The sequence below is a fragment of the Pteropus vampyrus genome, unplaced genomic scaffold (assembly GCF_000151845.1).
Source record: "Pteropus vampyrus isolate Shadow unplaced genomic scaffold, Pvam_2.0 Scaffold42, whole genome shotgun sequence".
NCBI lineage: Eukaryota > Metazoa > Chordata > Mammalia > Chiroptera > Pteropodidae > Pteropus > Pteropus vampyrus.
This window is the reverse complement of record NW_011888823.1, coordinates 9,029,616-9,051,390: the sequence shown is the minus strand read 5'-3', so window position 1 is coordinate 9,051,390 and position 21,775 is coordinate 9,029,616. Positions and strand designations below refer to the sequence as shown.

Here is a 21,775-nt window from a genome sequence, read left to right as displayed (position 1 = left end):
ATAAATCTTACAGTAAGAACTAGAAAGGAAAATCATTCATAAATTAGTATCAGGTCTGATAGAAGTAGTTCTCATATGGAAATACAGTAATTTTACCAAATCTCTCTAGAATAACTATCACTTTAGAAAAGATTTTTTAAAAAGCCTGTTTATTCACACATTTTAGATAAGTCACTGATGTATTAAAATATAAAAAATAGAAATATATATTTACATTATGTTATCAATATACAGAAGTATATGCTTAGTTCATGGAAAGCAGTGCTCTATCCCAACCAAGCAATTCTAGATTATTATTAGACTAAAATGTGCTGTGCGAGGACAAGTATTGTAAAATCCTATACATTAGAGGAAAGTTTAATAGGTAAAAGTTAGGAATTTAGAACTAAGAAAAAGACAATGGGTGAAATTGTTTAGGTAGGCTATAAAATATTCAAACATCCTCATCATAGGAATAGTTCTTAACTGTTCTGCTTGGGAACCAGCATGGCAGACAGAAAACAATGTGGTCTTCGGAATCAGACACACTTGAACTCAGATCTTTGCTCTGCCATGTACTAACTAAATGATTTTTGGCTATTTTTTTTTTTTTTTTTTTTTTTACCATTTTAAGTAAATCGCTTACTTACTCTGAACCTGTGTCCATATTTGTAAAATGGTAGTGGTGACAACTGCTTTTATATGTTTATCATGAAAATCAAATGTGATCATGTAGCACACCTGATAGAAACATAGTAAAAAATGGTGAAAACAAGCTCACAGCTAAATCTGAGATTTTTGAAAAAAACAACACTATTCTCAGAAAGAAATAATAACCGGTATTTAAGTTTTCCCATTGGTCCTTTATTTCTTCGTGCATAAAATGATTTAGCTATCCACTCTGGGATTTTAACTGTAGGATGTGGGATCAAGAGGTCTAAGAAAAAAAAGTAGCTTTAAAAGTAGAGTATGCTTTGTGCTTTAAAAAAAAAAAAAAGTGTGTTTTTTGGGGGTTTTTTTGCCTTAACGAGTAAACTTTTTTATGGAAAGAGGATTTTGTTATTGTTGTTTGGTTTGTACTCTACTAAAAGTAACAATAATTATTCTATAAATGACTCAGGCATATGGAATGCTTTACTCTGGGCAGAGGAACAGAACGCCATAAAAACTGCAATGGCTACAAACATTCAGAGTTTATTAGAGGTGTATTTCTCTTTCTTTATTCATTCTTTGGTACTGAGTTACTGTGAAATTACAATGAAATTATATCACTTTGGATTTGAAGGTGGATGGTAGCAGAGAATGAAATCACTGTAAGGGATTTTGTTGGTAAATCAAAGTGCTCTCTGTTAATTAGCTCCTGCCTACACACATAGTATGGAAAAATAATTGTATGTTTATGAAAGAATGATTAGTTAGGAAATGTGCTGAGGTAATAAGAAAAAAGCATGAAGAGAGCAATTTGAGTTAATATCTACACATCACTTTATGTAACCACATAACAGAAGGGGGCCCCAGTTAATTACATTCCTTTAGTTAAATAGAAAATATGAGGGAAAAAAAAGATACTTAGGGTCCAACACAATGTATGCCTAAATAATATTGAGGAATATTTTAGACTCACTTCTGAATATATATAAATAAAAATAAAAATATTGGCTACAAAACACATTTTAAGAGAGTCTGCACAGTACAATTCCAAATCATTGAGTAACTTTTAATTTAAAGAGTATAAAATACCAGAAATTCTGAATGCAGACCCAAATTATGATATTTTAGTCCTCTCTGGTAGAAATTTATAAGACCTGTGTGCATATATAAATATACAGGTATATGCAATGAGTTCAGGCAAACAGATGTTTTTCCTTGCATCTGTCTAATCGTCCCATCTGTAACCTATTGAGATGATAAACACCCTTCTATGAATATGCAAAATCATTTATTCCACTATTCTTGTAGTATGTAAAATGGTTACCAAAATGTCATTCATAGGAAAAAGACTTACTACCTCTCTGTCCAGATATCACATTCTAAAGCCAAAATCTGTAATCTCTAAAGTGAGGAGGCAAAAGTAAAAGTATTACAATTTCTGTTTACTTCATCCTTGTAATTATCTATCATATATTCTATTTATATAACTGCATAGATGAGTGTGTGATTAAAAGGTTTTCATTGGTAAGAGTATTCAAAGGATCATGATGACCACTCTAGAGCAGTGCTACCCAACAGATACATAATGCAAAAAAGTGTATTATTTAAAATATTCTAGTAGATATATTTTAAAAAGATAAAATTCATTAAAATAAAGTTTTACTTAATCTAATATATCCAAAATTATTACCATTTCAATATGTAATCCATACAGGAACAGTTTGAGATGTTTTACATTCTCTTTTTTATATTCTATCCCCAAAATTCAGTGTACCTTTTACAATTACAGCACATCTCAACCTGTTTTAGCCACTTTTAAAGTGCTCAATGACCACATGTGGCTAGTGGTTATTATATTGGACAGAGCAGGTATAGAGAACTCTTGAAGAAGACTCACTAATGTGATAAATAAATGGAAAAGTCATAAATTTGGTGTTAACATTCAGGCAGTTTGATCCTAATTATATCTATGAGTTACTGCTAAGAAATGGAGTATTGAACACCTGAAACCAGTGTGTATATTAACACCTACCTTATAGCATATAAATGAAAAAGGAATTCTGGTTTTAGTTCTTATACCTTATTGCTTACTTCTGTTTTTTTCTGAGGCAAACAAGAAATAAATTATTTAAAGATAGTAAGACAAACTTCTCTGATATTTAAAGTGTCATTATATGGCAAAGTTGCAAGAGAAACAGAAAGTAATTAAACTCCTTCCTTGCAGGAAGAGAAAAAATTAAAACGATATCGTTGGAAATATTATATGCTTAAATCATTATAGTAGGATGTGGTAGGTAGAATTCAAAGATGGCCCCCAAGATTCTAGCTCCTGGATAACTAAATTGTTCTATGCACCAAAAAGAAAGGAAAAATGGGAAAGCCTAAATACTGGTTCTTATTTCTCTCCCAGAACAGAGTTGCTTTTTTTCAAAATCTTCTCAGATTTAGCTAGGAGCTTGCTTCACCATTCTTAAAAATAAATTCAGGTGTACTGCATTATCATAGTTAATATTCATAATAAGCATATAACGATAGTTATCACTATTACTATTTTAGAAATGAGGACATAGGTTCAAGGTAATTAAGCGATTTACAAAGAAAAACACTTAGCTAGTATGTGGCAAGGCAAAGATCTGAGCTCTAATATGTCTGATTGATTCTAAGTCTACATTTCTATCATGTGGATTCCCGAGTGTAAGAATAGTTAAGAGCTCTTCCTGTGAGGCTATGCTTAAATCACCATGATAGATGTGTTAGGCAGAATTTGAAGATGTTCTCCAAGATTCCAGGCCCTGATGTATACACACGCCATCTCCTAGTTATTCGTTCAAGCACTAACCTAGGTGCCGCTGTGAAAGAATGTTGAAGATGTTATTAAAGTTCCAAATCATTGACCTTAAGCTAGGAGGACAATTGGGTAAGCTTGATCAAAGCGCATGAGAATTTAAATCTTCTTCTACGTGTCAGAGAATTAAAAACTAAGAGATTCAAAGAATGAAAAGAATTTGATTTACTGTTGCTGTCTTTCAAGATAAAACAGGCTTCATGGCAAGAAATGCACATGGCAAAGAATAAGGAATAAAATGAGAGCCACAGTCCTACAACTGCAAGGTCCTGGATTCTACCAACAAAGTGAATGAACTTGGAAGAGGACTCCAAGCTCCAAATGAAAATATAGCCAAGATAGCACTTTGATTTCAAACTGGTGAGATCCTACAGAAAGAACTCAGCCATGCAATACCTGTACTTTTACTTAGAAGTGTTTGTTTTTAAGCTGCTAAATTTATGGTAATTTATTACCCAGTAATGGAAAACTTATACAGCAATTGAGCAATTCTTTCACTTTACCTAATCACAAAGTTTGTTGTTTTCATTTCTGTTAATCCTTACCATTTTAGTTATCAAACATATAATCACATCTATGATATTTTGAATTTCAAAATAGGTTTTAGGGGCAAACTATGATAGATTTGATGCTAAATCACTAATATCTTCAAACTGAAGAAGTTTAATACATTCACCTTTTTAATAATTATTCTGCCTTTTTTCTATAAAACATTGAAATCATTTCACACACAAAGCGTGCTTTTAAGGATTGAACACCAGGAGTAGATATAATATCAAATATATATACTATATGTGGTAACTCTCATTGTTTTATTGTATATTAATTCCAAGGGATTCAATCAGTAGTATTTGAGTGCTGACTAGTTGAGAAGCAATTACATTAGGACTCTCAATAATTTACTGATAACTTTTATGCCATATTTTAGTAGGGTGCTAAGTAAGATGCCATTTTTTTTTTTTACATACATATATAACTTGTTCAACTTATTTAATTCTTTGTCCTTTGGAAAGCACAAGGTAATTTCTCTTTATTAAGAATCATCTTGTTCATTTTGCCATATCTGCTATTTTTTCACTTCCTTTGCACCTTGTCAAAGCATCTCTATATGTACTATCTATAGAAATGTTTGCAAAGGATTTATATTTTTTAGTCAGTTGAAATTTAGATGGCTCTTAGTTGAAAGATATTTGTTAGCAATGAAATGTTATGAATTATAATTTAATATTTCTAATCTACTAAAATCCTAATTAAAAATCCTGAGTAAATACTACTGATATTCTTATACCTCTAAAATAAATGTTAGAGGTCAAATCTTGAGATAGCACATGCCAAGTACTTTTAAAACTATAAATATCTGTGTAAAGAAAAAAGCCAAGGCTTCAGAGGTATCTCTCACTTTTTGACTTTCATTTTTAATAAAAGACATTGGATTGTTAGTAATGACTTTCAATGAAGCCTAAGATATTTCGAGATAATAGACTGTAAGCAATCCTGACATTTTTCCAATTCAGAAATTAATAATTGGAAAACACTATAATTTCTATAGTATGGAAAGATGCTCATTGGAGAGAAGGAAAAAGTATTCATAATGGTTCACTCAACCCACTGAATTTTTACTCTAACCCTTAACTAGCATAATCAACACCTTCCCAGTTCAATAATGCTATCTTTAGATTTTCTATTACAGTCCCAAAGTCAATGCTCTTAAAAAAATATTTTTTGACTTTCAACTGTAAGTATGACTTCTGCTGGTCTAATTTTTATAGCCAGTGAGTCTGAACATTATATTAATGTTTCTAAAGTCTCTAAAAGCTTTGGTAACAATGTGTGGGAATTTTAATTTAATTTTAAAGGCTACTCATACAACTTTGTGACATTAAACACTTTTGTTTAAAGCAACTACTTGAACTGTATGAACGGTAATTAACAACTGAGCTATTTTGCTCTTGCTTTATAATTCTTCGATAATTTTTGTATTTTATGATTTCTGGGAAGTGAGGGTCACTAACAGCTGGAAAAGAAGAAACTCATTCTCCTTCACCTCTTCAAACTCTAATTCAAAAGTCAATTTAATATAGAGAATGTGGTAGGCTGAGGATGGACATAATAAAAAGCCTGTGTATTTTATTTATTGGACTTAGAAATCATAACACAACTGCCACTCATCTGAGGTAACCATCCATGGGCGATTTTGACCATTTGATTTGGACATAAGTTATGAACTAGTTCCTTGGGGGCAAAACAAAGAAATAAAAAAGATTGTGCCATTTGTGAAAGTGGTGCCAGGAATATCACATCATCTCTCCCATATATCACACGTGGGCCACACTACTAAAGATAAACTGTTATGTGACCTCATAGGTAATAACCACTGTACCATAAAGTAAAAGTGTGATGAAGGCATTAAAATGCAACAGGAATATGAAATGTTTCAAATACTCGCCTATATGAGATTTAGAGAGTTAAATTGAATTCAATTACCTGTTTCATTTTGTGAAGAATCTAGAATAATTGAATTGGAGCAAATAGCCAGATAAAAATGCTTAAAACTATATCTAGTGTGTCCATAATTTCTGTCACAAACTCAAAAACAAATATTAGTTTACATTTTGGATTACCTAACAAAAATAAATTTTTGCCAATAGAGACTTTTTTGTTGTTGAGATTAACAAATTTAGACCCTAATGAAATAAGAGATTAAAATTATAAAAAGCTTTGCATATATATTTGACAAGGAAATTAAAATTGAATATAATCTAATACTTTGCTCTATCAGAATATATACGAAAATAGCATATGTGCAAACTAAAATAAATAGCATACAGAAAAGGATTAAAAAACTTGCTGAACATATTTGTTCATAAGATTCTTGATGAAAAAGTAAGAACATCAAAGGAAAATACTATTTTTAAGACATTGAATTCAGATAAGGAAATAATAGAGAAGTTCCAAAATATCAAGTATTGTTTTCATTATAAGTAGTATATTCTGGAAGACTACAGGTGTAAAAAAAAAAAAAAAAAATCTATCCTATCCTATCCAATCTTCCTGGAAGAAATTCCAGCAGCAGCCTGTAAGGTAAATGGAGTGTGGAAAAACAATTCACAAATTTCAGGCTTGGGAAAGAATAACATTGCATAGAAAATAAAAGTCTATCAAGATTGGAAACATTTCACCTGTTTTCATTTAAATCTTCAATCTTCTTTCCTGCTGGCTTAAGAAACAGAATACAGCATAATGGGGCAGTAAGGAGTGTGAACTCTAAATATTTCAAAATGGTCACATTGACATGCTCAATGTAATTTTCTGACTAAAAAGAAAACCAGGCATTTGGATAACCTCCCAGTTAAAACTGAAACTTAAAACAATTATTTTCTATCACGTTTTTTGTCCTTCTAATATGTAAGATTCATCTTTAATCAATTAAGACAAAAGCTTAAAAAAAACTATCATAGAATTAAAAAAAAGGTAAATGACAAAAAACAAAGGTAAATGACCTGAAATATTACTCGATTAGTCCTTTGCTTTCAATCAAATGTATACCCACCCCATTTCAGAGAGGTAAACATTTACTGCAATATTAAAAACTTGAAAAAGAAGATACTTGTTACTTTGACTTTTCATCATTCAATTTGTGTCAAAAATCTCCATGGTCATCAACAAAGTGTCCAAGCTAAATCTTTCATGTAAATTCTAAACTGCTTTAAAAATATCCTCTGACAAGTCAGTACAATTGAAGAACAGAGTCACATTTCTTTAAATTTGAGTTTGAAACAGGTATTAAAGATATCCACAGATTTCTAAAAGGAACAACTAGATATCCAGTATCAAATCTTTGAAATCACTGTATTTAGAAGTGTCAGACAAAATCTAAATGCTTAAAACTTGAGAAATTTTGACATGTCAATTCTGTAGTCACTAAACTGTTGGATTAACATCATACTGATATATAACATAATAGAAAACAACCTCATGAGATTTTTTTCCAAAAGATTATTTTACCTATATTTCAACTAGAGACTTAACTACCAACAGTGTATATCTACTAGTTAATAGTTCCTGTGCTTTATCTAATTTAACCTTCACACCAATCTCAAGAATTCCCATAAAACAAACAAACAAAAAACCCCACCATTATCATCTCATTTTACAGATAAAAAACATGGTAGAGCCAATATTTGAACCCAGGCTTTCACATTCACAAACTCCTGCTTTTCACCTGTACAAAGATCTACAGGTAATTTTTTTTATAAGATTGATGGATTGAAATGTACATGGTTACCTATATAGGACAAAGCTAATCTGAATTAAGTACATTAACTTTGACATTAACCTGAGGCTGTAGGGAATGGCCTGGGAACCCAGGCAAGTAACAGGATTAAAATTCACAAATTGCTTTCATTTAAATGTTGAGAATACTAAATCTATAATAAGATAGTGTGGAAGGAAAAGGGGATCTGTAATGAATTTGATCAAAAGTAACATCACAGGGTGATCTGATCATAAACTCCTAACTGGGCAGTCATGATGGGTAGTCATGGCTTAGGCCTATGAAAGGTTTATCTTTACCTTAAGTAAGTCCTGCCGATTGGTCTTGTGCATCCTGGTTAACTCAGCTTTGAAAGGCCAGAATAAATCTTTTTTAGACCCTCAGAGGCTTAACCACCCTCAAGAGAATACATAATCTTGTTAACTACCCTGTACTTGCTTTCTCCCACCTTCATCTAATCTTCCTTTTGTTCCTTCCTGCCTTCCAAGTATATAAAATAAACTGCAAAACCATCATTTTCCATAGCATTTGAGGTCTTGTCTTGCTTCCTGGCAAGTCATCAGTTTGGCTCAGATAAACTCTTATAAAAAGTATCTACAGGTTTGTATGCTTCATATGTTGACAATACACCATGATTTTACGTTATATGACCTCAATTATGTCATTGAAAACCACAATCTATCAGTATGGTTTTAACCTTTTCTCTCTCTGTATATGTCTCTGTCTGCAACCTGCTGCCATCATATCAGTGGCCCTCATTATGGCATTGAATCTTAAGGTGAAGAAAGAAATGTCCTCCCTTCCTTCAAAGGACCCATCAGAAGGAGTAGAGGTACACATGAAAGCTCCCTGGGTGACTTTAAAGCACTTCCCTCCTCCACCTGGGAGGTGTTTTCCCCGTCTCTAATGTTGAAAATCCTTGATATACAGAGAAATAATAAATAACATATTGAATGATTTATCTGAGCCAGGCACTGTTCCATGGACTCATTCAATCTTCACAGCCAATTTATAAACTATATTAATACTCCTATTTTATACATGAAAAAAAGTGAGGCTCAGATCATTTAAGGAACTCACCCAAGGTTATACATCTAAAAAATGGCAGAGCCTGGTTTTGAATTCAGAAAATCTGATTCCAAAGACATCACTCTTAACCACCCCATTATATTGCCTTTCACTAGTTGGCTGGGATAATTTAAAAAAAAAAAAAATCATTGAAATAAATGTAAAAACACCCTTCAAAGTGATAGTACAGTGACTTGATCAAAATCTCAAGGAGGAAAAGTTATTTCATGAATATAGGAAGAATTTAAAACAAACCTTGGCTTCTAAAACTTCACTTTGGGCCTGGGCATAGGGGGTGGAGTCTCCTCCCATCTCTCTCTCTCTCTCTCTCTCTCTCTCTCTCTCTCTCTCTCTCTCTCTCTCTCATCCCTTCTCTCTCGTTGACTTTTTTCCATAATTTTGGCCTTTCTCTAAACAACTGTACTGTCTAGCCCAAGTGCCAAAGTACCACTATTGTATAAGTCATTTAACTCTACAACATTCTTTCTTTTTAGAATTTAATGTCTCTATTTGCTTCATTAAAAAACAACATTATTAAGATATATCACTTATTTGATTATCTTTTAAAAATTTAAAGGCATAACACCATATAAATCTAAAAATTATGACTAAATTTAATGACATCGATGAATCTCAGAAATACAATATTTAGCAAAAGAAGCCAGATGCAAAGCGTACATACAATTATTCAATTTATATAATTTGTATGAAGTGCAAAAACAGGGAAACTGACCTTTGGTACTAGCGTTCAGGACAGTGGCTACACTTGAAATGGGGGGGGTACCAGGGGGTTCTCTTTCTGGTACTATTCTGTTTCTTCTTGATCTGACTGATGATTACACAAATTTTTCACTTGGAGAAATTCACTGAGCTTTACAGTTATATTTTGTGTACTTTTACACTATATATGCTATATTTTAATACAATGGTTCACATTAAAAGGCAATACTTCATCCAACATCTCTTCTTGCTAATAATAATTTTGCACTACTTTCTCTCTTCCAAAAGATACAATTGTTTCACAAAGAAAGCTATCGATATTTCTATGTATCATTGTAAAGTTACTATTTTCCTAAATATAAGCTTTAAAAGTCAAATTTATTGAGGTTTAATTTATATTCAGTAAAATTCACTCTTTTAAATGTACTGAACTACAATTTTTGAAAAGCACATACATTTGTGTAACCATCACTATTAAGATACAGAACAGTTTCATTATACTTCAAAATATCCTAATGTCCTTCTGTAGTCAATCTCATCTCTCACTCCCCAGCCTTTGGCAACACTAATCAATTTTCTGTCCCTACAATTTTGTCTTTTCCATAATGCCATATAAATGCAACCCTACAGTATGCATTCTTTTAAGTATAGCTTCTTTCATTTAGTATAGTGTATTTGAGATCCATCCATGTTTTGTGTGTCAACAGTTTCTTCCTTTCTATTTCTGAGGAGTGTTATATGTATGGATATACCTCAGGTGAAGAATATTTGAGTAGTTTACAGTTTTATGGTGATTTTTGAATAAAGCCACTACAAACATTCATGCATAGGTTTTTGTATGAACATGAGTGAAATATCTTGTTTTTCAATTCCAATGTGTACTTTGACCTGCAAAAAATATTTTCTATATTTTCCTTTAGTCTGTGGTGATTCTGATACCTAGAGCATATACACCAACCAGTTAAAATGATATAAAATCAGAAATTGAATCAAATTAGATAACAAACATCTTACAAAAATACATCAACATTTGCAAATTCCTCTTAAAAATATTTCTTTTTGCAATCATCTACAGAACTAAAAATGAAAATACTCTATTAAAGTTCTAGATTAATAATTCAAAATTATTTAACTTTGTTTAAATTGTACAAAATAAAAAAATAATGTTATTACTAATTTGGATTCTAAAATCATAATTGATAAAGGAAGAAATAGGAAATGTGGCTTGAAAAGTGTTATATGCCTCTTCATAATTTCCTTAATTTAACATATTATAAATTTCACCCAACTGGTTAGTACTTTTCATCCACGATAACTGGGAAAGAATTTGAGTGACAAAATGGAAACATGGTAGATGTTACCTAGCATGTTGTGGTAAAGTGGAATGGCCCGTCCAAGGGTAGTAAATGCAGTCATGACTAGTGGGACCGCTACACCTGCAGGCAATTACAGAACAGAAAACATCATTCTCCATTCACAGTGACATGCACACACATGCACCAGTGCTCACACATGGAGCCTCGAGGAAGAACATGGGAAGCAAGCACACCAAGTACCTATCCATCAGGCCGATGCAGTCTTCAATACTTGAGCCTATGCACCTGCAGAATATCCAAATTTAAAAAATACAAAGAAAAAAATTAGTCATTAAAAAAAATCAATAAGATGAATACCAATTGTGTCAAATTCTTAATTATAGTTATTAGACAATTTTGGAACGCCATGAATTTAAAGGAACTGAGATTATCACTGGATGGATACACAGAAATGAACTGCAAATACCACCCAAGTAGAATGCAAAGAAACAAGTCTACAGAAAAGGAACATTTACTCAGTTTCTGTGGATAACTTCCACACACATATAGTTCATTTCTAATACTTTCAATTCATTTGCATCAATTCATGATTACATATCTTGATGAATAACTTGGTATTTCAATGGCTGTACTTGGTTTTATGTATATGGTTTCTTCTAAATGCCCTTAAGTTTAAGTAAAAAACCAAAATCAATAAAAAAGGAAACATGAGATATTTGCTAGAATATAATAACCTGATGCTTAATACTCGTTAAAGATTGATTTTGGCAGAAAGTGAGTTAACATGCTTTAATGCTATTCTCATGGAAACTTTACATAATCTCATTATTCCATTTCTTGGTTGTGACTCTCTTTAAAACATACTTATCTTTAAACATGACTTGATTTAAAAAGCAAATTAACTGGTTTCACCATACTGTAGTTTATCTTGACATTCTCTTTTAAAAGAGCAGTGCCATAACAAGGAAATAAAAACCGGTTTTTAAACTATCATAACATTTAATTCAAACAATAATAAATAAATAAATCCTCTTCAAGGAAATGGTTAAATTGAGACCCAGGTAACAAAAAACTCTACTGAGATTAACATTTAAGTGAAATTGTATAAGCACACAAAAATTCTGATGTATAGTCCCTAGAATTTCATTTTGAAGTATTCTAGAGATATTATTTCTTCCATTCTCTAATGTACTTGAATTATTTTTCTTTCTCTTTTCTCTCATCAAAGACATACAGTTCCAGTGTATTATCGAGATTCATCATACAGCTATGATTTACAGAACTATCTAATTCTGCTGGTAATAAAAAGAATTTTTTTCCAAACTTAAATTTCTAAAATGGTAAATAAGCTGAAGTTGAAATCACTATACAATAAAGAAAAAAATTGTCACAAATAAAAAGTATCCAACTGTCCATTATGTCTTTAGATAAGTCTAAACATTAATGAACTAATAAAACTATGCATAATAATAAAGTCATTATTTCCCTGCTTCAAAAGTATCTGTTATAACATTCAGAATAGGTGGAAAATTGGTTTGTTTTTGTTTCGGGGATTGGTTTTGAGAATTCTAGAAAATTTTAATTACAGATATATGGGAAATATACTATGTATAGAGTCTTAAAAATAAGTAAATAAATAACTAGAGCACATAGTTTTAAATCAGTATTGTCATTTTGTAAAATTAATAGTCTACTTATTTCCAAGTGAGAATCTGGAAGCTATGGTTAGTTTGTAATCTGTGCTTTTAATAACCTTTGAAAGAAAAATATTTGAAAGTGAAAATAAGCTTGAGGAGAAGTGTAAATAATGAAAGAGCTTCATTCATTTATTAAAAAAGAAAACTGTTGCACACCTACTAAGTGTTCCTACTATTTTAAGAGCTGGAGGGAGAAAAAGTTGAATTAGATATTTGCCCATTCTCAATGAGCTCACAATTTAATGAAGGAGACACATGAAGCAATAGAGACAGAGAAAGTAACCTAGAGCATGAGATAGGAGCTAGAATCTGAAAAGTATTTGCTTACGGACAAACAATGGAAAACCACTAGAGGGTTTTAAAGAGGTAGTGAAATTGCTGGCTTTGTGTTTTACACAGATCATTTTTCCCTGGTCAGCTAGGGGCCAAGCAGACTTCTTCAGCACAGAGACTGTTTTAATCCATGCAAGAGATAATGAAAGACTAAACTAGGAAAATGGTACTTAGGATAGAGGCAAAGGGACAGACTCAAATAACACCTTGGAAGTTATAGGAAAAAAAAAAAGTTATGGCTAATTTGATGATGGAAGTGGAAGGATCAGAAGAGTTAAGAATGACTCATATTGTTAACTTTGAAAATAGTGGAACCATTCATGAGAGAATGAAAGAGGAGGAACATCTCTCTTTGTGTGTGTCCTGGGGCAGAAGAGGGTGGTAATTTCAATTTCGTGTATCCAGAGTTTAGGGTGGTTGTTTTACAATCCAGTAAAAAATGCTCCTCAGCAGTTGGAAAGATGAGTTTGTGGCTGGAGGGTGGAGTTTAGGGGTGGGGAAGAAGCTACAAATATAATAACCAGTTTTGAAATAGCATACAAGAGAAAGTTTAAATCACGTAAGTGTTAAGATGGCTGAAGGAAAATCTATAAAAGAGAAAAGCAGAGACTGAAACTGAAACCCAAGAAATGACATGAGATGAGCTCATATGTCAGAAGCATGTTGAAATATAATTGAATGTAATCATTAATTACAGTAATCACTGAAGCTCAATCAGAAGAGAACTTCAGGAAATGGGGTGATCATCAGTGTCAAATGTAAAGAAAAGTCAGAAAATAAGAACTACTAAGAGTATTTTAGTTGTCAGTGTTGAGGTCACTAGACTTTAGGTTGCTGCGAATTGAGGAAAAAAATGGAAATAAGAAAACAGAGGCAAGGGAAAAATAAAAGGCAAGACAGAGGGGGCAGGATGCATGGTCAAGAAAGTTTGTTGAGAGGATTTTGTAGGATATTTGAGATTTAAACATAAGCTGGGGATAAAAGAAAAAAAAGGAAGACAAAGAAGAATGAGGGTATGACTGAAGGGGCATCATCCTTTCTAAACACAGGTCAATGTGTAATTAAAGATGTAAATCTATTTCAACTTTTTGTACTTTATTTATATAAGCAACTAATGAGCACATACAATTTATATTGATTCAACAAGATGACAGAATAATGGAAACAATCTTTCGAAGACTCAAGATCCCAAATAACAGACTGAATAAGGATATGGAATAATACTACTTTTAACAAAATTAGTGTTCCAAAGTAGAAAATTGACAGATTAGAAGGAGAAACTATGTTAACAAGAAAGAATTTCAAATACTGAGCTGTTTAACATAAGCTAGCACTTGTGATTTCAAATACTGAGCTGTTTAACATAAGCTAGCACCTTGACGTTTCGATATAACTAAGACAATTGAGGTATTTTGACAAAATCTCCAAATTTTGAAAATAGAGGAACATTTAACAATTTCAATTAAAAGAGTATAGATAATAATTTTACAAGAAGCCTATCTTTCCTTCTCTCCATCAATGAAATTCTTTTACTATGTAAATTTAAAAAAATAAAGAAAACCGATTAAAAAAAAAAAAGATTATAGTATCGAGGAAATTTAATAAAATGAAATCATGATTCTAATGTTAACAAGAACACTGAATAACATTTTTAAAGGACGCCTTATTAAACATAAACACCCTAGTTCATGTCTAAAAACCAAAATTAAATTGACATTTATCATGGACTCAAGTGGCATTAGTGAGGAAACCATAATCCCAGCCCTTATGGCCATTTAATTACATATTAAATTTAGTTTACATGTCCTCTTTAAAAATTTCTATCTCGCTGATTTCAAGTATGAACATCATTCCTAAGTTTTAAATTCTTGCTAATCATTTCGCAATATGGACAAGGATTCTTAATGGAAGGATATAAATTGTAAGAATAAAAATTTACTGCACTACGACTTCCTAGTGGTCAAGAGCTGTGTCTTGTCCATTTTTAAATTTAGCTATCACTATATCTGATGACCAGTAGGTGTTCAATGAGAAAAGGCTGCTAAAATAAAAACCCTTTAGTCAAGACAAAAAGATATATTTTTTTTCCCCTCTAGGAATATTAGTGAGAATCTCCTGATAGGTGCTAAATGGATAACCTATTTTTAAAAGTACCTAAAGAACTTATTAGAGCCAATATATTTAATGTACTTTTAGAGTAGTAAAAGTGCTTTTAAGGTATTGCTCAGATAATTTTATTTTCGGAAAATCATTAAACAGTATTCAAAGTAAGAACGTTCTTTCTTTTAAAAAATGTGATTTGAAAGACTATTTCCATTAACTTGGTTCCTGAATTATCTAGCTGACATAATATTGCCATATAAAAGAAAAGCTGTTTTCCAAAATGGAGCTGGCCTGGTGAGCTCACACTTACTAACAGGCTAGTAATTACATGTGTTTAGCAATAAGAATAGTCTTGTCCCATCATCCCCACTGCCCCTGTGATCTTTCTTGGGAAAGATTCTATCACTACACACTCAATGTGAAAAGAAGGTACTGGCTGTACCGAGCACCCCACAGCTTCAGTAAAAGATCTCAAAGCACAGTGCTGCAAAGCAATAGTGTACAGAAGAAAATTTAGGGGAGCTGGGAATTCTAAATTCTGTTGTGAGGCTGGGACCATGGAACTTTCATGAAGTGAATGCATCTGGATGAGATGAAGACTATTAGAAAAAGGACAGCAGTAAGATCAATAAAAATAAAAAGAAAAATCCTTCAGGACTAAGTCAATCACTACAGACTCCAATTACCTTGGAAAATGTCAGGGAGTACAATATTTAAATTCTGTCTCACCATCATTCTCTAGCAGTGAATTTAAAAACACCTTTCTATTTACTTGAAGTTCTCAAATGATCTGGTCATATTTGTTTCCTATTACACCTTCACACTCCCTTTTGGCTGACATCCAACTTTCGTTGCTGTGGTAAATTGATCTCTTCATTGTCCCTAAAACTACTTCCCCCTACAATATATGTTTTCTTTTATTATATAATCATGATTTAAAAGGGCTGAGAGGAAGACACACCAGCCACACATCCAGACTATGGCTCTGTGATCTCACTTTCATTTCCCTAATGGCTCCATTGTAATTAGATTTGCAAAAACAGCAAAAGGCCTCATTTTGAATGGCAACAGCTGTTGACATCAACATTATATTGAATAATTTACTGGTTTAATTTTAGCTGCAAAACAATAAAACCCTCTTGTGGATGATTATTTTAGCAGGCAAAGTTTTTTCTTTCTGTTGCTGACTCTTCTGCTCCAGCGGTACCAGTAGTTTCTTCATGAAATACTCTTAACCCGAGTTGCTAAAAACTCTCAAGGGGAGCAGTTTATTCCTTCTAGTTTCCTTGAAGCACAGTGTCTATGTGACTATTTCAGTACCCACAACCTATGTACTTATGTGTAAACCAATAAGTTGGTGTTAGCTCTTCGAAGCTGAATTTAAATTTGAATGGCAGAATATTACTTTACCTTTTGAGGATCTGCCACTTCACAGAGCGACTTAAACTGATTTCTTGACCTGCAGCAAGTTATAGCAGCATCTGCAAATGGATGTCCTTTTGGCAGAAAATAATGTTGCATGCTTAACTTCTTCAATATCCCCTAACAGCTAGCCCTTCATCTGGCAGAAAATTTCTTTAAGGAATCTCATACTTTCCTGCTAGATATAAGGTATCCGAGATGATTCTCAACAAGTGTATGTACTTGTATGGGTGTGTGCACATGCATGTGGACTCACAATAAAGAGGTTTTATGGACAGAAGGAGGGTAGAGTATATGAAACTGCTCTCGATTCTAAAATTATTCACCTTCTGAAGGGAAGAAAAAGAAGAAAAAGAAAAGACCTTACTAATATAGATTTGTTGTCTTTTTAAGAAATAGTTATTGGGGTTTGTTAGATGAATGACATTATATTATTTCCTTTAGAGTTCAGTGCTTTCTTCTTTCTGTAACATGTCTTTGTTATTCAACTGTTAACAATATTTAAGATAAATCTAATTTTTATTCACTTTACAAGGCATCCTTTTGAAATAGAAAAATGTGTGCTCATCTTTGTATTCTCCGACATTGAACAAAGAAATTCTGTTACAGGTTAATGTGCAATAAAGCTACTTTCACAAAAAGCACTTATAATTTTATTAAAATACATATCACTAGGTTCCTTTTATTTTTCTGCCACTACTACTTTTGCTTATATTTTGTTGAAAGAGCAATCCAAGACAGTATTTATCAAAAGAGAGATAACCTTACTTTAAGCTGGTTTTAACAACAAAGAAACAAACAGAAAACGTCTGTTAAAGATTTATTAAGCACACATCCCCAAAGTATGATTACTGTCTTGTCTTTTCTGATAACTTTAATCTCCAGTAAATTTGAAAAATTTTTTACACTCCATACAAAGAATACCAGCTTCATGAAGGTGTCAATATAGTTAAATATTAAATGAAATGTTTCAAAGGGTACAAATTTGATTCCTTAAACTATTCATTTAAAAAGATTTCTCTTAAAATCAATGCATTAAATATAAAGATAAATAGAATTTTAGATGAGAACATTATATATTTTGCAGACTGTGTCAGGGATAAAGGTACATGAATATACCTTTGATTAGCAATATACCCAAGACTAAGGGCTTGACTAGTAAGGATGCTTACCCTTGTGTGCAGTTTGGGTGGCACGGGTGACACTCTCGATCAGGATCAGCATACTTGAAAATGAAACTGTTGGCCCCCTGTAAGCCATCTGGACATTTTTCTACACAGTTCGGACCATCCTTAAAATGGGAGCACTTTGTACAGTTGTCAGGTCCCTGAAGTGTGAAACACAAAACAAAACAGAGAAAAAAACTCAGTGCCATTTCCTCTGAAATGTATTCATGTGAGTTAGTTACCGAGACTTCAGTGAGTAGCCCATAATCCTCTAGGGATTTGGAGAACATTTTCAGTCACACAAATGGAGATGGAGCTATTGCAGCTTTTTGATCAGCAAAAATTTCCAAGAACTTTTCCAGAAGGACATCCGTATTTTCTTTCTGTCATTTATTGCTGGTAATATTAAAGTTCAACCATATTTGATAACAACACATTTTCCCTAGGGGCATTTCATCACAATCACTGGAAATATGGGAGATTTCTTCCTAAATAGTTAATGAGGAGAAGGAAACGATAGGAATTAGGTAACATTAAATTTCATATAGAAGTGAGATGTGAACAACTCTTGGTTGTACAATGACTATTTGAACAATAAATTTTAAACACAAAATTTGAACAACAGATTTAATATGATTGAATTGTCAAGAATTAGGTAGTTTAAGCAAACAAAAATTAATTTCTAGGTTACTCTCAACTTTAAATTATCTCGTAATACGAAAAAAACACATCATACTTATTTTTAGAGATTTTCCTAAATCTCAGAACAATACTGAGAGCCGTATAAAGACATAAGATTCCTCCTCTTTTCTTTGGCCACCTCCCTGGAATGCCTTTCCCTGGCCCTTTTCTCCTCGAAATCTGTCTGTGTCCACCTGATTCAACCATTATGATAGTTCACATTGAACGTAATGTAGGTAAATAAGATTAAGTACAGAAGGAGATAATTCATTTTATAGGGTTTAAAATTACAAATGATGTGAATTCAGGAGCCAAGAGCAAGCAAACTTTACACAAAGCTATGTATTAGGCAGGGAGTGTGGGATCAGTCCATTCATGGGAGTGCATAACATCATTCCATAATGTTAATCCAAAAGCAGCCAGACTTGCAAGTTGGTAACCTAAGGCATCTGGAAACCAAGAGATGTAATATTTTAAAATTTAAATATAGAGGATGCTAATGAAGAATAGTGGTGTAAAGAAGTAAAAGTAATCAGGAAAAGGTTTCTGGAAAACCTGAGACTGTTGAGGTTCAATCAAGCACCTGTCTATTTCACTATTTTAATGTGAGACTTAGAGCTTTAAAAAAAATTATCCTATGAAACCTAATCCCTATTCAAACTGAAGAGTTTGCTATTGGCAATTTCTTATTTTCTACCAGAAAAGAATACTTCACATGCTTCCAATTTTAACACCTGCTCATGGGCACTTAGGCACGAAATGTCTTCTATTATACAAAATCATTTACTGTGCAAGTATGCTCAGTGGCATGACTTATTGTACAAGACAAGCGATATACTGATGTCTTCTTGCAGAACACAAAGAAAATTTACTATGAGTAAATTAGGCTGCTATAGTTGCAATTAGAAATTAGAAATTATTTTTCCATAAAATTATTGTGATATAATATCTATATAATATCAGAAGATATAAAAATTATAAAACTAAAATTAAATTCACATTTAATATTTAAATGTACTTTAATAAGATAAATTATTTTTTGCTTTCTTACCTGCCTAGCATTTCAAGACTTACTGATCAAGTGATCAAGTAGGTTTCCTTGATCCATATTCTGCTCTTTCATTGATGCCTGACCCAACTTTACTAAACTTTCTCTACTTTTTCTTTCTCTAATCTATAGAGACATTAATGCACAATTTTAGGCCTAGGTATTGCCTCCTCTATTTTCAAGAAGATAGTCAAACAATGCTGTCATTATACAATCAAAATAATTTCATTAACAACCTTTTTTTTCACTCAGTTATCAAATAATTTTGAAAACTGAAAAGACTAACTTTCAAGAGTTTTTTATGTAGATTTTATAAACTGTCTTGATTCTTTTGAGTGACAAAAGAATAGACAAATAAACTGCAAAACATACAAATTAAAAGAAACTAATAAACTAGTTATTCACTAGCATAATTTTATACCATAGTAGGCAGCATGAGGAATAGAAAAAAATATGGGACTGCTCTTGCAGTCTACCATGTTCAGAGGAGATGGCCAAATTTTTGATTACTCTAATTGTACATTTTTGAAGTCTCAGTCTCTCTGAAAGAGACTTTATTATTCTAAGACTTACGGTCAAGAAGGTACCTAAATATGTTAGTTTTTAAAGAAGTCTCATATCGATAGCTCAATTTGCTTTAATAATCTACTATGGAATTGTATTTCCCTGTGTTTCATGACATTCTTTATAGAATCCACATTTCCCATGCCTCAGATTAATTGTATTTTCCATTATTGTCCTTAGTAGAGAAAGAAAATGGCTGCTTATACCCTTTGCATACTTACTTGGCGATCATTACATATTAAATTGTCTTTTAGACTTTGATTCTTCAGGCCAAATCACACCACTTCTTTTTCTCAGAGGTCTGACTTTCCAAGCTTAATCATTCTTGTGGTAGTCCTCTGAACTGTCCAAGTTTTCCACATCCTTCTTTAGATGAAATTCCAGTAAAACTCACTGGGGCCTAATGGAAGTTTGGAGGGCTCAATGATATTTTTTTCCTAAGCTAATTAATTGCTGAATAAGTATTCTTGTAGGAAAAATTAATACTATTTAATTTTAAAATGAATTCTTATGGAGCAATGTTGAGTTTTTGGCTATACCCAAATGTTGGTCCTGAAATTATCTACTGAGAGATGACTCAATACATAAACTAGAAATTTGTCTAAAGAAGGATGAATATGACACTTTGGAAGGACAAACTCATACTGACCTCATTATTAAGAAAAAACTTGAATGATAGGAACCAAAGGTAGGTCTGAAAGTTAGCAATCCTTTTCTCTGTGGGCTAACTTCAAACTATATAAATGTCGTCTTATTCATGAAGACTTTCTTGACCATATCTTCTCCTTAGATTCTAATAGTTCAATTTTCCTCCCTGCCATAGTGCTTATCACACTGCTTTATGTCCTAGTTTGTATTTGCCTTCCTCCCTGTTTCAGCTGACCTTCACAGTGTCATGATAGTTAAATAATTAATCACAGATATGAATGTACTACAATTTACCTCAAAAACAATATGAACTTTCATATCTGCATATCTTTGCATGTTTCTGCATTTCAGATTCTTCTTCAAAGCAAAGCTCAAACATCACTTCTTTATGGTCTTTCTTGATGCGTCACTTTCCATCCCAAAGAAAGTTTCTCCCTCAACTGTGTTTCTATAACAATTTATACATATTTATATTTTATCAATTATTTAGCTTCAGTTGAATTACTTGCGTATCTCTCTTTTTTTCAACACTGCAAACTTCAGAGACAACTCCATATCTTTTTTCCTTTCCGATACATGATCTGGGGCATAAATGTTTAAGAAATTGAAGTTTTAAATATTTTATCTACACTACTAAAGATAAGCCTTTTGAGGGTAGAATATCAAACATGATTCCCCATAGCATGCTATAAATATATATTGAATAGATGGATAGACAATAGAACGATGACATAAACATTCATACATGAAAATAAATAAGCCAACATGACCACAGATGTCTTCACGCTTACCGGTCCATGGCATGTGAGGATGCCATCTTCCATCTTCTCACACTGGGGGTCACACTCCACACAGATGGAACCATTCGCAAACTCCCGAAATTCACTGTGAAAACATCAGCTGCGTGAGGTGGTGTAAGCAAACAAGCTGTCAACTTAATGAATGAAGTAACATCTGCTAAAAGTCCTATTGGCAGAGTAAATTCTAGAGTTTGTTTCTCTGTGTGCCAGGAGCATCAGAATCATTTCCCTGTACATTAAGGAATAAGCTCTCCATTAGGAGGAAAGATAAACTGCAGCCAGATGGCTCTCCTTGCCCTCCGTTGGGTTCAACGATAGACTCATTCAGGAAATCTCTCTCTTGTGAGAGATATTATAGCTGTCTCAAAAAAAAAAAAAAAAGGTATAACTCTTCTGATGACACAGCAGAATCAATTTTAACTTTTTAAGTAAGGCTGTCCTAAAGGCTGGTCTCCATATAA

General features: G+C 32.4%; 1 protein-coding gene across 1 annotated transcript in view; it reads right to left on the bottom strand.

Annotated features, from left to right (window-relative positions):
- ERBB4 (erb-b2 receptor tyrosine kinase 4) overlaps nucleotides 1-21,775 on the bottom strand; it is a 1,016,037-nt gene that overhangs the window by 230,098 nt on the left and 764,164 nt on the right. The window contains exons 14-16 of the mRNA XM_011358660.2: nucleotides 21,306-21,399; nucleotides 17,580-17,734; nucleotides 10,898-10,972 (exon numbers count right to left, since the gene is read on the bottom strand). Coding sequence (XP_011356962.1) covers nucleotides 10,898-10,972; nucleotides 17,580-17,734; nucleotides 21,306-21,399 — 324 coding nt within the window. The remainder of the gene's footprint in view (nucleotides 1-10,897; nucleotides 10,973-17,579; nucleotides 17,735-21,305; nucleotides 21,400-21,775) is intronic.